Source organism: Ciconia boyciana, chromosome 11 (genome assembly GCF_034638445.1).
Source record: "Ciconia boyciana chromosome 11, ASM3463844v1, whole genome shotgun sequence".
NCBI lineage: Eukaryota > Metazoa > Chordata > Aves > Ciconiiformes > Ciconiidae > Ciconia > Ciconia boyciana.
The window spans coordinates 5,920,315-5,937,377 of record NC_132944.1 but is presented as its reverse complement, the minus strand read 5'-3'; the positions used below and the strand labels follow the sequence as shown (position 1 = coordinate 5,937,377).

General features: G+C 38.3%; 1 protein-coding gene across 12 annotated transcripts in view; it reads right to left on the bottom strand.

The window, feature by feature from the left end:
- Window positions 1-17,063, bottom strand: part of LOC140658070 (6-phosphofructo-2-kinase/fructose-2,6-bisphosphatase 4) — a 53,473-nt gene that overhangs the window by 8,975 nt on the left and 27,435 nt on the right. For 9 of the 12 annotated variants that reach the window (XR_012044584.1, XR_012044585.1, XR_012044583.1 and 6 more), the window contains exons 3-13: window positions 16,440-16,536; window positions 13,930-13,996; window positions 12,643-12,717; window positions 11,696-11,752; window positions 11,248-11,369; window positions 9,348-9,555; window positions 8,618-8,764; window positions 7,918-8,022; window positions 6,077-6,206; window positions 5,530-5,592; window positions 2,295-2,359 (exon numbers count right to left, since the gene is read on the bottom strand). Coding sequence is in view for 5 of the 12 variants with exons in the window: in XM_072876012.1 (XP_072732113.1) it covers window positions 2,295-2,359; window positions 5,530-5,592; window positions 6,077-6,206; window positions 7,918-8,022; window positions 8,618-8,764; window positions 9,348-9,555; window positions 11,248-11,369; window positions 11,696-11,752; window positions 12,643-12,717; window positions 13,930-13,996; window positions 16,440-16,536 (1,136 nt within the window). In the remaining 7 variants the exon portion in view is untranslated. Of the gene's footprint in view, window positions 1-2,294; window positions 2,360-3,425; window positions 3,582-5,529; window positions 5,593-6,076; window positions 6,207-7,917; window positions 8,023-8,617; window positions 8,765-9,347; window positions 9,556-11,247; window positions 11,370-11,695; window positions 11,753-12,642; window positions 12,718-13,929; window positions 13,997-16,439; window positions 16,537-17,063 lie in introns of all 12 variants that reach the window. The other 3 variants (XM_072876013.1, XM_072876014.1, XR_012044589.1) reach the window with 2 other exon arrangements.

Genomic DNA, 17,063 nt, shown 5'->3' with positions numbered 1-17,063 from the left:
CACTGACTAAGACACAGGTGCAAAGTAGACATTTTAGCCCAGTGCTTGTTTTCTGGCCCAAAGAGGGGAGACTCAAGCAACAGCCAAAGTAATTCTCCTGAATTATTTTCAGTAAAAAGTCTACAGACTCCTTCATTTGAAAAGGTCAGGAACTTAATCCACTACAATGCTGACAAACACAAGGCTTCAATCCACCTCAGACAAATCATCATCACACAATGAAGTTTACACATACTATAAACAAATACTCTAGTGCTTTGCCTGCATTTTGGCAATTTGAAAATAGATGCTTTCAGCTGAAGCCAAAAAGGAGCAAGTGCACTGTTCTGAAACACAGACTACAAATTACTTGTGGGGGCACAGAACAGCACACTGGGCAATTCTTAATCAAATAGTTTCATTGTTTAGCAATGTTGTTATCTGTGATGCTGTATTTAATTAAATGCTTTGACTTCAGTAGACTATTTGAAAATTTAATTTTACAGAAATAATTAACATTTTCGTAGGTGATGTAAGTGGAAGCTTTTGAAATTTTCATAGCCCTTTGAGCAGCATTTAAACACAGACAGGATCAACTTCGTCCTTCATTCAGCCCTACAAAATGAACAGCGTATCATCACCCATACTTCACTGGTCTGGGGTTTCTTTGGGGACAGAGGGAGAAGAGTGTTGGGGGGTTTTTAATAAAAATGCCTCTGCTCCTTTTTTTTCTTTTTTAAAATTCATTAACTCAATTTATTTATGTTCTAAATGAACAGCTTTGTGTTTTTGTGTCCACTGCAATTCACCTATCTGCATGATCCTCTACATGCACCTGAAATACAATCACCCAGCACCACCATCAGTATGGCCACATCACTTGCTAGACATGTTAAGAGTCACTGGGTGACTCGGGCAGAGCTTTCCCCCTCAAAATAAACACCTTCAGTTAGAGAAGTGGTATTTCCAACAGCAGTTCCCAAGACACTTTACCAAGCTGTAAATTCAGCACCAATATTTTAACAGCCAAACTAAAAATGTTCAGTTGATCTACATTATTTAACATGGATAATGTAACACCTGCTCTAAGACGTCCTCATCTATTTTCACCAATGCTTCTCCAACACCTTTTAGGCACTGTGAAAACAGAATGCATTTCCTAAACCTAACAAACCAAATTAAGACACAAAAGTGGTAAAGCAGAATGAGAAAGGAGAAAGGGGAAGAGAGAGGAAATACACAACACAACTATCTAATAGAAAATGTCTTGGCTACGAACAACCAAAAGTCTGTATTTTCAGAACTCAAGAATACCCAAGTCATTAAAACAAAACTTCGCAGACCGCTCCAGCATGAATCCTGCGCAACTGCCACAAATGTGTACCCTCATATAAGTAAGGCACTTTGTGTCACGTGCCTTACTGAATACACACATATAAACACATTTATCGCCAGATTCCTTTTCACCATAAACCACTATTCTGAAAACCACCACAAACAGCCCTTTTTTCTCATATTGTCAAACTGACTTTTAATTCACCAGTAGGCATGGCTTATAACCTCAGCAAGGCATCAGTACCATACCTAGTAGCATTAGCACGAGGATGTGAAAGGGAACCAGAAATTTGTCATCATGACACATTTTACGTAACTTTCATAATGCAGCAATGGAAGAGCTTTGCACAAGCAGCAGAATCAACCTAAGCTCACGTCAACGCTTATGAGCGCACAGAACCACATGCCTGACACAAGGGAGAGTAGGAAGCTGCCATGGTCTGACATCCTATCTCCACTTACATTTTACAAATACACTCAATTTCCTTTTCCCCAGATGTTCTGCTGTATCCCAAGATCTAGTCTTCCTCTCCAACTTTGGCTTAAAACGCAGGTGGCATCATCGATTCCTCTTTTTCATATAGCAATGATCGCAGTGATGAAAAAGCTGATGATTTATTTACTCTCTCCAAAGTAGGCGTGGCATTCATAACAATGTACTTTTTGACTACACCCTACTTCTGCTGAATGACAAAGCCTGGAAGAACTTTATACAGTTTTTAGATTGATATCGTATCTTCAAATTCTCGTTCGTTTTTTGAAGATAAACTACTCCAGCTAGAGCTCGTATGTAAGATAAATCTTTAAAAAGATAAATAAAAAGGATTCCATTCCCCCAACAGCAAACCAGTAGTAAAGCTTGGTATGTAAAATTAAATACACTCAGCTGAGTTATCAAATAATTTCTAACCACAAGAACAATGGAAATCAGCTCAGACAGTATATCACGTCAAGTTCTCCGATTTGAAAAATATTCTTACCTCAGGTTTATCTCTATGTGTGTTTACAGCTTCAACATTCAGGAATATAGATTCTACTTTACATCCTGTTGATAGAAAACACATTTTTAGAATTGGTCTGCTTTAAAAATGAAGTTATAGTAAAGATGCAATCTAATTTTGATAATCACTTCCCCCTTCTGATTTATACTAGTTTCCCAAATTCTGAATAGCTAAAGCTATTGAAATGAATCTATTCCACCAGGATGAACATTATTCTCAATCTGATAATCCATCTCCTATTCTCACGTCAGCTTTATCATTATTTTCTTTGAAACCAATTCCTATTTTAAATATACATGAACAACAACATTCAGTCAGAAAGTTCTTATTTGTATCTTTTTGGTTTTTTTAAACATCTTACACTTCTTAGAATTTCATTGTTAATACAAAGGATAAATGCTGCTTTCATTTTTTAAAACATGAAAATGATTACGAGAAGGTACGCTGCGTGTTGTTAGCAACCCCATTCCTCTAGGCATGCAAAAGAGAGTTTTAACCCCCAGCTAAATGGAACTTTAAGGTTGACTTCTGAAAAGGAACTTCTCCTTTTCAGCCAAAAATGGAAAACTCCAGAGAAGCAAGAAAAATTAAAGTCAGAAGAGACAACTATTACTCAGGTAGTATAAACTGACCCGCTTAGAGAATTATAATTATTCAATACACTGCGGCCACACAATTTTAAGCAATAGCTGATTGCCAAACACTGTCTTATCTCACATGAACATGACTTCTATAAGCTACCACTACCCTACTCAACATTCCTTAATAGTCAAATTCCTCTGACACACCAGAGTCCATCTTCTATCAGAAATAGGTGTTCAGATTTTTCTGCTCACTTATTTCCTAAAGTCATAACACACTGCATAGAATTACCACATGACAGAAGAAGGTGATTTTAGCCTTTTCTTAGAAAGCCACTGCACTTTTAAAAAAATAACATAAATTAGTAAGGCAAATACTTGCCTTCCCTCAGGGAAGCCTAGTCTGAGAAACCCCATTTGCCATGCACACTGTGAGCAAACACTGCAGGAGGGCCAGGACTCAAGAGAAATAGTCAACAAGAAAACAGATTGTAAGGGGGAAAAGCGCACATCTTCCCCAGAAGAGTACCCTAGTCATCCTTCTGTTCACAGATCCATTGCGACCTCTCACACCAAGCAAAAGCAAGCTCTGATCCCTGACGCTGGCCATTACTAAGGACTGGTTACACAGCAGACACACTTCCACAGAGACTTCTCGGTCCTTACCACTAGCTGAGTTTAAGACCTAAAAAAAATATCGCATGGAAAGTTTTAAATATAAACTAAAGGGACATGAGTTACTCCACAGTAATTACAATGTGCATATTCCCAACTCATTTTTAATTACCGATGTGCAAGTTCATACCTACAGCAAGATGCAGTTTCTCCTTCCTGTGTGCTCCCACACAGACCACCGCTATACTGCATTGTTGGGTAAAAGTTTAATTTATCCTAATCCAACTGTCAGGCCATAACAGATGTTCCCCTACTAAAGATCAGACACACAGGGTGGGAACGATGTTAGCTTCAGACGCCAGGAAGAACAAACCCCTAAGGGAGGCATTACCCCAGAACAGGATTAGCTGGAAGGTATTAAACACACCGTGTTCAATCCTGCATCCTGCCTCACTGGAGCCAAGGGATACATCAACGTGAAACAATGCTATAGAATATTAGTGTATAAATAGTTTACCTAGCCCTTGTATTTTCAGATGGTCAAATTCCAAAAAGTAGGTCAACTGAAATGTGCTAGTCAGACATACATATTAAACACTTTAAAAAAGAACCATGGCATTTCTTTCACTGAAGACAAAAGGACAAGGACAGTATTTCATACCACTTCTTTTCTTTCCTCATTTAGTGGGCGAGTGAACACTGCAACCATCTAGGCCCTCTTAAAATTTATGAACAGTCACCCAACTTCCCACTAAAAAAAAAAAAAAAAAAAAAAAAAAAAAAAAAAGGAAACAAACACCCCAAAACAAAAACCTCTCTGTGGAAACAGGCTGAGATAGCAAGTCAAGAGAATCCAGTTTCCAAAAATTGACTGGGGGTGGGGGTGTAGTTTTAGCTGTTCTAAATCTCCATTTTCAAAACTCCAGCTTGTCATGCAAGGCTAGGAACACCAGATGTCACCAAAGCATAGACAGTTATTACTTACTGTAAGACGTCACTGCAATTAAAAGACAAAAATCTCTTCAGACAGATTTTGCAGTGTAACAGCTATTTACTTCATCTAACTTTATTTGGAACTTAACAAAAAACAAAGTACAGGTCTAGACTGTTATTTTTCAAAGCTCATAATCAAAGACAGCTTTGCATGTCGGATTAATAACTCGACTAGCATTTTTTGGCAATCCATTTCCTAGTAAGCTGTGGAGGTAGTTCTCTTTGTCCATAAATAATCTTTTGGAGTGTAATGAGATATCAGAAGATATCATTAAGCCATCACTTAAAGAAAATTAACAGCAGGCACGTGTTAAGCTGAGGCTGAAACACACACACAATTTAACTAGCAATCGGCCTAGAACCCAAGAACTACCTGTTGCAACCTATAACCCACACCCTACGTGTTGCAACCCATACCTCACACTCTACAAGCTAGTGACAAACTTCAGTTAGAGCCCCTGAGCTAAGCACTGACAATACCTGCTGACAAACATATGCCAACAACAATAAACAGGGTAAATTCATGTGCTAATGTGAAGGTCCATGAAAAAATACTTCAGGAAAAGAGAACAAAGTTATTTAAGGGTAAGGGGAACACCCTTTGTAAGATGATAAACCTACATAAATGTAAATTTGTCTGTCTTCTAAAAAGCAATACCCTCAAATACATCAAGAAAAACCAAGATCTTACTGTACCAGACAGGTAAATGGCAGGGGTTTGCCAGACGTATTAGTGAAATAGAGTACCAAAGAAAACTGTCCACTAGCAGTTACAGCCACTGGTAGTTTCAGGCCTTCACTAATACATATGTATTTTCTGGCATAACGCGAAGCAAACATTAACAGAAGGATTCATTGATTCTAACAAAGCTGTACAGGCATACGTGCAACGTCAAACCCAATTGTTCAATTCCCTTTTAAAGCAAAATAAATTAAAAATGTGTTTTAATGTAAATGCTTCATAAACTTTACTGATGACACAGTATAGTTAGACTTATATATTATTTATATTTAATACTACTTACCATAAGCCACCGGGGTTAGCTTTAAGACAGTATGCAGCGGGCACTTCAGGTAAGGCAGTTGTTCTGAGAAATCGAACAACAAATTACATATGAAATACAGATTACAAGAACGCTAACTTTTCTATTATGTTACAAGTCAACCACTTAAAAGCCTTTTTATCTGACAGCGTATCTGTCTCCTTCCCTAGCACGCAACAGAGATGCTATTCAAACAGACCAGAAAAACAAACACTACAGCTAGTGGCAAATCTCAGTTAAAGCCCCTGAGCTAAGCACTGATAATACCTGCTGACAAACATATGCCAACAACAATAAACAGGGTAAATTCATGTGCTAATGTGAAGGTCCATTTCAGGTGAGGAGCAGCTCAATAAAGATCAACTACCAAGTTTGACACATGGGTCAAATACAAAAAATTACACTTGCGTACTCGCCTAGCACAACCATCCTCTGATGATAAAGGAAATGGTTAGAATTTACTGTTTGGAACCTTAATGAGTAAATTTTCAAAAACCAGACCACTTGTAATGTATCAAGGAAGACTTACCTGCAGGCTTGTCAAGAAAATATGCGAGCAAACAGCGCATGACAGCTTGGTGACATATGACAAGCACATTTTCCTGCCTTTCAAGTTCCATAATTACCGGCTCCAGTCTCTGAACAAGATCTTCATAGGACTGGGCGGGGAGGAGAAATACACAGTACATTAAAAAAGGAAAACTCTTTGAACAGTATATGTATATACAGTGGATCTTACTTTCAGATTAGTCATCTTCTGAATGTTATATTAGTGCACAGACAAATACTGTAGCAATAATTTTCCTTAAATTAAGAACACAGTCCAGGTCTTCCAGACTATCAAAGAGCATACATATAACGAAATATACCTCCCTCATGGAAAAGCTTTATTCAATTAGTCACTATGATCAAAAATTTCCACAAAATCCCCAAAATTTAATTCACAGCATCTGCAAATGTACAGGTTAAGTCTTGCACGTTATTTTCTATACCTCATCTTCAAAAGCATCTTTCTTCCAAGCAAAAATCTGGGAAGCCCAGCCTGCAGTCAGCATACAAACAGTTCACAAAGCCTGACTTGTTCAGGCTGCCCTTTGAAAACAAGCTATGGGCTTGATGAACTGGTCTGGTGATGGCAACCACCATCCCATCAAAAGTCACAAAGCAAGGAGGACAGATTTCTCTTGCAAGCTGTCCTGCACAGCACGCGCACAGTGAACCTGCTGCTGCAGGTAAACAGCAGGATGTCCACAGATGCGTGCTGAAGTTAATTTTCACATGCACAGTGAAAACAATACTTCCAAAATGCGTCATGCGCTGCACATGCAGAGAACACAGCACATCACCCAGCAGGGCAGGGAATGATCACAGCAGAAAGCCTTCACCCCGGTCCCAAGGCAGGCATGGAGGCTGCCCAGCTGGAAAGCGGCACTGCCGATTCAGACTTTGGCAAGAGAAACCCAGCGTCTCCAGCCAGGCTGTGCAAACTCCTGCGAGGTTACCCGCGACACAGAAACTGCCTTTGACAAACGACTGAGATCAACTCATCACCCCAAGGCGACGAGGCAGTCTGACATGTTTGTCACCATGCTAGAGCATGGCATCAGTTTGAAAAACACACACTCCTTGTTCAAATGGATTAAGAGAACTTTGCAGCTTAATGACTGCCTCATTAGTAAGACAGCAGTCACATCCGCAAGAACACTGCTCTTATCACAGTGATTACTCTTGACTGCTGAGGAAAGAAGACCTCAGAGCTCCGCTTCCTCATGACACAAACAGCGGAGCAGCTGGTCGAATTACTCCTCCACCCTGCTGCCCTGAATCCTAAGCCTTTAGCACCCACAGACGGGCCATCTGACCATCTGGTTATTGCTGCACTGTAATGGATTTGCTTTAGAAAAGCCCTCAGCAAGTTATTTTCCCAGAGGCAAGGAGTTTATTAAAGTGAAAGACCAATGCGGCTACAGATTTCCCTAGCATTTCAGCCAGAACTGCATGCAAAACAGCCATTATCTACAGCAAGGATGAATAGAAAAAGGCGATCTTGGCAGTATGTTTGCATATGCAATAGTTTGAAGCCTTGCAATCATTCTTTCTGCTTTACCACTGCAGGACCAAGCATAGAAACGATGCCCACAAGATCAAAGCTCTCAACTGTTTTTCTAAATATATTGTTTTATTTTTCAAGCCCTGAATCAAATTAAATGGTCTCGGCTCAATCCTTGCAAGCTCCTATGTGCTTTCCCCTGGAGAAAGAAACAATCTTGTTATTAATTTTAATTATTTTTTTTTCTTCCTAAAGCCAGTATGCATGTATTCAAGAAGACAAGGAAGCCCTTCACCTTAAGAGAGAATAAAATAGCATACCTCTCCTTTAGGGTATCTGTATCTGTATTTATCTTGGTCTCTCAGTGCAAATTCAAGCGGATAATTTTCCTGTATTTCTTCATATGTCATTTCTTCACACACTCCCTATAGGTAATAAAGATAATTAAAAAGCATGTATTTCCAGCAGTGCAAAAAGCAGATATCACTCTTAAATAAAGCCATATATAAATAACCTTTAACAATTGTATTTTGTTACTCTGACACTTAAAGACAAAATTGTCACGCATGATGAACAGGACACTCAGCTGGACTCAGATGTGGTTAGAAGGAATCATTAAATCCCTATATAAGTGAAGTTACATATATGGGCAAGCAAGGTCACATTTTACCTATTGCACCTGCTTATGTATCTTACAGGTGCAGCTGGAAAGTGCCAACTAGCAACCCCCACCTACCAAAATTTTCTTTCCAATCCCCACCTACCAAAAATTTCATAGCATCATGGCTTCTACAGGGGAATGTTTTACTGGGAAAGACAAACCAAGACTAAATTAATTATGGCAAAATTTAATAAAACTTTTAGCCTTGTTAACAGGAATTAATGACAATTTTTCCAGACTCTAGAACCGGCTTAAATGACTTTCTATCCCATAAAAGGCATAGCATTACAAAGTTAAGTAATTCCTTCATCTCTAGCAAACAAAGCAACTTATTAGACATTTAGAAAAGAGGAACTTACTGCATCTATCTCATTCAAAACCTTCCACTGCTCATAAGGCACACCCAAGGCTTCAGCAGTCTGAATTGTCCTTTTCATCTGGCTGGTCCAAACTTTCAGATCTTTGATATTTTGCTCATTAATAAACTGTGCCAAGCTTTTGGCAAACTGAAAGAAAAGCCATGAGACACTGGATGAGGGCTCAGAGCCACCACAGCGTTCGGTTTGGAACACGCAGGCTCTAGCCTCTGTAAACTCATTATAACTTTTCCAAAAGGCTCTGTCAAAGTTTTTGCTAAGAAATACAACACATTCCGTTAAGCCAAGAGGGACAGGAGAGGGAAGGAAAGGAGTACAAGAAGATACAAGTTTTCTGCAGTTTCTATCTTTACCTCCAGGAATTTTCCTTTCAGCTTTAACTTGTAAATCTTCCCAATTATCCAACAAATCAGGATTTTACAAAAATACAGTTAAACAATAAAGCCCTCTTGACAACTGCTTTGTGCTGTACGATAAAAAGGAATTTCAACCAACAGAACGACAGACAGATAGAAGAGCATGTACCAAATCACAACACACAAAGCGTGTCCACCCGGTTTCTACTACCCACATACACAACTAAAAAAAATCCTTCTTAAACATGTTAAGAGGAAAAGGGTGTAAAAGAAGAAAGCTGAAATTAAACAGCACAAACTGCATACATGCATAGATACACACAAAACCCAGCCACACTTGTTCAGGAGGTACATACTTCTTTCCCCCTGACAGACAGTCCAGGATCTCCTCCTATTCTCCCTTTCAGATTGAGTTCACTTTCTCCATGTCGACAGAGGTAGATTGACCGAGGAGTCACATGGATATTCATGAGGTAGTAGACAATCCGGCTCTGAATGTGATCCATTACTCTGTTCACAAGGTAACTCCTTCCAACATCCATAATTTTAATATAAGAAAGATCCCTTTCATGAGCAAACAAAAAAAATATGTAAAATTCCACATAGTTTCTATTAGCATGTGCCACAATCTTCCCACCCTCTCTCTCATTATAAAACAAAGGGGCAACAAGCCAAAGGAATAAACAAACCCTCGATTACCCCCAGAATATGCATTAGTCCTAAGAAACAATGCAATACTCCAAAAATACAGGATGAACTCTATTCCTTTCACATGTAAGCTTCTCACATCACTTTCTTTTCTGTTCCCTTTACTTGCACTTTGTCTCTCAAATCTAGATCCTACTCTTGAAAAAATACAGCCCTACCACTGAAAGGAAGATTCAGTGGAGTCATTCAACTGTGGTAGCTTCAATAAGATATCCAGGTATTTTACGACACTAGATATTTTTCTCCAGGTTACAAACGCTTCCCCCACAGCAAGCGTTTGTCTGATTGCACCCAGGGGCCAAAAGGCACAGCCACTATTTACCCATCTCAGTTAACCCTTCCAGAAAACTACAGCATCAGAAGGACCAGGGACTAGCCTGAAGCAAGACATTTTCTCAACCACTCTATCAACAACTATTTATTGACACTACTGTAATTTACCCCACCACTACCTTCTCTCAGCATCAGACAGGTTATAATTTCAATTTTCACTGCTTACCCTTTCTCATCTGAGCTATAATTTTAGAGTAGCATCTAGTTTAAAGGAGGAAAAAAGTCTAATAAGCTGAAAATAACCACTATTGGTTTCTAGCAATGCATTTGAGACATCACACCACAATGAAACAAGAAAACTTATAATAAAACCAAATGGAGGTGATGAGAAGCAAGCATCATCACCTCATCTCCGATAGCGTTCTTTGGAGTTAATCATTACTATTTCACCCAGGCACAACCATTAGGTCCATCACAGAAATTACATGCATGAACTGATCTGATTGAACCAGCTTCACACTGCTTACACTCAATTACATTAAAATGCAGCTCATCCTTCTCTATAGCACTGGTCCTGCAACAAACCAGGAGCACCTGGTATGAGTGCAGCTCAAAATCCCACACTGAAGTCCTGGACTGTACCAAGAGAAACAGGGCTCCTCCGCACATGGTTCATCCCTACCTTAATTTCAAGTGTTGAAAGTGAATGAAAAACAGATAAGTGAGTTTGGCTTTAGCATGAAGGCAAATGATCTAGCTAAGGAAGTTTCTCACAGCCCTGCATCTGCAGGATAATTTGCAAGCACAAATAAATAAATTTAGAAGTCACATTTTTAAGACTTATGTGTTCAAAATTCATCTTAGCCATGTCAACAAATGAAGTTATGCTTACAAATCACTCAGGTCTCCCCTATGTACTAAAAAAAAAAAAAAAACCCAAACAAAAACCAACCACTACAGCAAGTCTGGAATAATTTCTAAATGCTGGTTCTATCCCAGAAGAATCATACCATTCTCCAAGTGAGGAAATCAAAAAGAATATTGTCCCAGAGACTCATTAGCCAATTTTCCTCAAGCAAGCAAGTTTCCAGGCTACACCCCCAGAGTCAACTATCTATAATTTGCCAAAGGAAAGAGAGCTCAAGGCATTAAAAAAAAAAAAAAAAACCAAAACCAGGACTAGAAAGCTTTTATCCCAGATACGGAATACTCCGTCCCCTAAGGAAACATCTTAAAATAACCCAGTTGTGATGACAATATTATTTCATTACTTACTTGTCAAGAGTTTCATCTAATGTCTCATATGAGTTCTTGTAGCACTCTATTCTTTTCATGAAGTCTTCTGTTGCTTCATCATTACTACAATCAACATAGTCAGGACTACCCAGCTTCACTTGCTGTTTAAAATAAAAACAGGAGAGTAGTATGTAAGTTTCTTCCCCTTTTTAATGGAAGTTTAAAGAAATAGGAAGGGGGAGAACACAACACAAAAACTTATTTTCTGGAAGTTAATTAAAATACATGTAAAGCAAAAAGAGCTATTCTTCACAGAATTAAACTTCTGAGTTAGTATACACATGGACAGGAAAATAATGAAGTGTTCCATTAATGGGAGCTAGTGTTTTTTTGCTACTGGAAATTCTTATAATGTACTTCTAAAAATACTGAGCTACTTTAAAACTCTTTAACTTAAAGCAGTTAAAGCAAACTTTTCTATACTCACCACAATGTTTGCAGCAATGACCTCTGGATCTACACATACTGATTCAACAAAAAAAGTCTTCAGTCCAAATGGGAAGTCACGTGTAAAGAAGGAAAAAGGAAGATGCATTAAAATGCCTCTGGAGACTAACACACGAGCAGCATGTTGCCTGCTTCCATGCTGACCCCTTTTTAACAGAGCCATGCATTAAAACTTTCTTCCTTTTACTGAGAGGTTTCTACAGACCCTCTCATCAGAAATTGTTGGCTTACCATTCCCTGAAGCATCATGCTCTATACTCTTTTCCCCAACAATGCTTGTAAGTGGAAAAATTTTGCAGTGAGAAAAATTTAGGATGGAAGAGGAAGAAGTAAGCGCAGAGGATGCAAGTTCAGCCACACAAACAGTAACTAATACTTCAGAAATAATAATTTAGAAGCCTTTCAACTAATGGAGTAGCCTCACTTAAAAAGAGGTTTGTGTTTTGCTGTCTCAAAGGTTTGGAGAGACAAGTTTAGAGGAAATGAAAGATTACTAGAGAACAGCTAACTGCAAAGCAATCCTGGACAGAAGGTAGAAAGCCACAGAACGTTTTTGGTTTGTACAGAACTAATACAGAATTCCCTATGTGTTTCTGCAGCAAAAATCTGAACTGCACTAAGAACCATATTTTAAATAGTTCTTGCTGACAGTACACTAACTACAGGTCCAGGATGGCAGCACTGAAGCCATAGCATAAAAGATACTAGCTCCAAACAGTACAAACATTAAAGACAAGAAAAATGAGGACTGGGTAACTTTTAATCACAAACAATGCTTGAGAACACAAAATGCACTACTGACTAAACATCTAGGAAGGATGTGGCTTATGCTAGTGCACTTCCTAACTCAGAGTACAGGTAAGGGCAAAACTACCACTGCCTTACTTGTCCAGGCATTAGCTCAGAACTCCTTTGCTTTTGACTCACCTTATATCCATTTTCTTCACCAAATTTGTAAATAGTTTCTCTACGTTCTCGAGTTGTGTTTGTAGCATCAAAGACCTAGGAATAATTACAGGGAGAGAGAGAAAGAGGAATTAAAAAAAATCACAGCTTGTGAAAAGCACTGTGTTAATATCAACAAAAATAAGGGTTCAAAGTCCCTCAATGTGAAGGAAAGCAATGAATACACTTCCCCTTCCCTCTACCTCAACATAGTCAACAGGAAAACAAGACATTCCTACTTTACACACATGATTTTCTAAATACTTAAAAAAAAAAAAAAGTAGTATTTTGAAAGCACCACTAGCAGAACACTGTATTTGGAAGAAGCAACCAGAATTTAAGCCTAACACATAACACAGGACAGAATCTTCCTCCTGGCCCATATCAGCATTACATACTAATGCATAGTTTTTTAGTGAACTTATACTACACAAAAAAAGATGCTGCAATCAATACGCTATTCAAAATCTGAGCGTAAAACTTTTAAAGGGGAGAAGATCTGCAAGACTTGTAAATCCTGCCCATGAATTACAAGATATATGCAGCCATTTTTGTAAGAACTTGTGTTTAGCTCTGAACACACCAGTGTTTTACCAAAGTATGAAGTTTGTCAAAGTATAAAGTTTACCTCATGTCCCCAGCAAAACTTGTAATTACAGTCAATGGTTTTGCGTGATTAGTTAATGAAAACGCCACAGAGTTGTGTCAGTAGTCTTAAGAAAAGCAATGTTATGCAAATTAATGTGAATACGCAACGTCAATAATTGAACAGCTGATGTTTTGCATCCCATTATTAAACACTCAGATGCAGCAATTTACTTTGAGATTCTCCTGCTCTCTTCAGAGATTTCTCATGTCATTAACACAACTGCCAAGCAATACTCAGGATGCATTTTGTTCAGTAAGTCTATACCTTTCACTTGAAACACTAGACTATCAAATAGAAACACAAGTGCAACCAAAACAACAGATGTGTTTAACAGTACATTATATTATGCGGAGAGAAGGGGGACATTTTTTTCTCAGTGTTACCCTCCCCTCGGTTAACCCCTCAAATCACAAAGGTGGTTGCTCAATATGGCATCATCACCCTGAACTTCAGTGTTCCTTTCACTGCAGCAACAAGGCAGATCTAACATCTCCCAAAGAAAAAAAAAAATCTGATATACTGAAGAGATATTGGAATTACTCAGGCTGTATATTATCCAGCAGACACACACTGTTTTGTAGGGAAGCATCTCAAGAACGTGTCTTCAACAAGAAACTTACAGCCACGTGCCCATTTTCTTCACTGAGGTACTGTCGGACGTCATTCAGCGCTGCTAAGGCACACTGTCTTAAAAATGAAAGAGAGTAAAACTCAAATGCTAGTTAAAAGGCATTTTATTAATGCACTTGTGCATTGTGATCAAAGTGCCCTGCAAACCTTAGATAATCTCTCTCAAAAACACATATTTTTTAATCAGCCCCCCCCCAATATGGGAAAAACCAACAGAGGTCACCCAAGCTACACTAAGGAAACGTGGTCATGGCTATCTGCCTAAAAAAAGACCAGTCCTGTGCTCCTCTGTGCAACTGATACAACTATACAGTACCACAGAATACCTATCAACTTTGCTGACCAGGATAAACTTTCACTGATCAAAAATAACATCACTGAATCATCCCTGCAACTGTAATCTTTTCCCGATTACCTACTCATAGATATTTTTTGCTTCGTAAGTCGATTCTCAAAGAGGGAAAAAATAAACCCACTTAGGGCTTTTATCTTGAGGCCCTACGTTAAATTGGATAGACAACTATTTTTCAGTAATCTACTACTTCTCTTTTGAACTATTGTGTAAAAATTGCTTATGTCAAAAAATCTGTTAAAACAGAGAGCAAAACAAAGTTAGCACTAAGTATTAGGGACAGAGGTGAAAATAACATCCCATTGTAGTCACCAACCCAATGTAATTAGTACTGGAGATGGCTGAGGACACAAACACCAAAAAACCCACCCCTACATACTTTACACTTGTGTTAAATCTGGACGAGAATAAATTCATTTGCAACTTTCCTATCTCCCCAGCATTACTACTATCTTCAAAGTCCATTATGATTTCTAACACAAAAATAATACTGGAGGGCAACATTAACATTGTGTACAATTTACTCATTAGTAGAACAAAGCCTCATCTATTTCCAGTAAGTACAGTCTTTTTGCAGTACCACCATAAAAACCTGTCCATTTCAACAGCCTTTCTATGCATTACTACCCTATTTTGACTTCCAGACTGAAATGCTTAACTCTTCTCTTACATTTACCATATTCTGCATGCACAGCTTTATCTTAAAAGAAAAACGAAGGCTTTTCAATCCTGACAGTATTTCCACATTGGCACGGTTAATAGATGTCAGGAACTTAGATTCATCAGTCAAGTCTTCACTAAATAAATATAAACCCTCTTTACTCATTGCTAACTAGTCAGATTAGCTCACACAGCCCATTTCATGTTATATTCCCCATCATTTAGTCTAACAGGTGACAGGCGCATTAAACATTTGGCTCTACCTCTAAGCAAAAGGTAGGGGCTTGCAAGGCTAATGCATCTTATATCTATTCTTTGGTCCCAAAGGATTAGGAGGTTCTTAGGCAAGTTGTTCTTCTTAGACATTAACAATACTCAACTGCTGCTGAAGGGGAAAGGGAAGAGAGAGAGGACAAGCAGAGGGACAGCCACAAAAGAAAGTCCAGACAGTAGGAAAGTCCAGACATTTTTTATTCTTGAGCTGAAGCAATTAAGAACAAAATACTCTGTATTTTAAGTAGCCTAAACAAATTGCATTTCCATTCCTCTAAAATTTGTTCCTTCTCATTTCATACTGCATTCTCTTAAATGTTTTCCTGAACATACAAAAAAAGACAATGAATGGCCAAGAAAATCAAAAGACCTTCTTATTTGGTCTTCTGTAAGAAAGAGGCAGCTCCCTCTTGCTCTGACCTTCTCTTTCTTCTAAAGGTCTTTCCTCTACATTAAACTACAGGACTCTTTCCAAGCAAGAGGGGAGTCTCAAGTGCTTCATCTGGGCACAGATGTTCACACTGGTGCTCACCTTGCTTTGTATAGCATTAGGAAAACATGGCAATTTTCGAGGTAGTGCACTGATTGACTGCATGAAGCACCTGCATGGTGGCCAAAAAGACAATTTCAGGGAGAGATTAACAGTGTTTCATTCCCGCTCGTTTGAATGGATAATGGCAAACACATTCAAAGCACTCCAGGCAAAAAATTCCAGTATGCAAACCAAAAAGAAAAGCAGTTATGTGGGTTTTTTCGTCTTTATGATCCACACAAAAGCTCTAAAATGGCATTTTAGGAATTAGACAGCAGAAAGAGCCACATCTATTACCTTACAAAAAGGTAAGAAAAATAATAACTATTTGTTAAAACTGCTTTGTTTTGTGTGAAAACATCCTGGAATATCTGCAGGAATAACAGCAGTCACAGCCTACTGAAAGGTGAAAAGGAATCAAGTATTTACCTTCTCTTCATTTTTGGTGCTTGAGATGAAGCAGTTAAGAAAAAAAATACCCCAAATTTTAAGCAGCCTAAACAAATCACTTTTCCACCTCCTCTAGAATTTATTTTCCTTGTAATTTCATACTGCAGTCTCTTAAGGGTCATCTTAAGCATACAAAAATGCAACTTAAAGCAGTCTCCAAGAGCAAATTGCACAGGGTACCATTTTATTACAATTAGCATTGTGTAGCCAAACATTGTGTAGTCAAAACTTACTTCCTGATTTTCAAGCCTTCTTCATTGTCAGGCAGGAAGAATTCAAAAGATTTATACTTTTTCACCAAATCTCGACGATACTGACCAACATTAAATTCTGCCAAGAAGAAATCAGTATTAGTGGGAACTAACAGTATTCACATAAAAAGGACAAAAGTTATGACAGCTTTGAAACCAAACTACCTGCAAGGATAAAATAATTTAGCATGTACGAAGTCTCCATATCATACTACTTCTTGTGTTTTGGGGATTTTGTTTGTTTAGTTTTTAAATACAAAGACAACAACAAATCATGGAAATGGCAAAAGAACATTTGGGCTGTAGGTGGCTTCAATGGAGTCACTTGACCTTACTGCTGCGCCTCTGTCTGCCAGTTTGCCTGAACAACAAAACAAACCTCTTTTCCTCCTTTACAGGGGTGGTTGGCAGTCTATTTCAGTAGTCTACAAAGGACTACTAATAATTTAGCTTTTTCTTCTGTGTATATCTGCAGCGAAATAATATTCTGACAGCACCTCCCAGAGCTTTCAGCTCTTATTTAAGCAAGAAAGAGTTCTAAATAGGACTAACCAATCTTGCTTTTGATAAACGAAACTTAAAATTCAAGTTGTGGAAACATTTTCT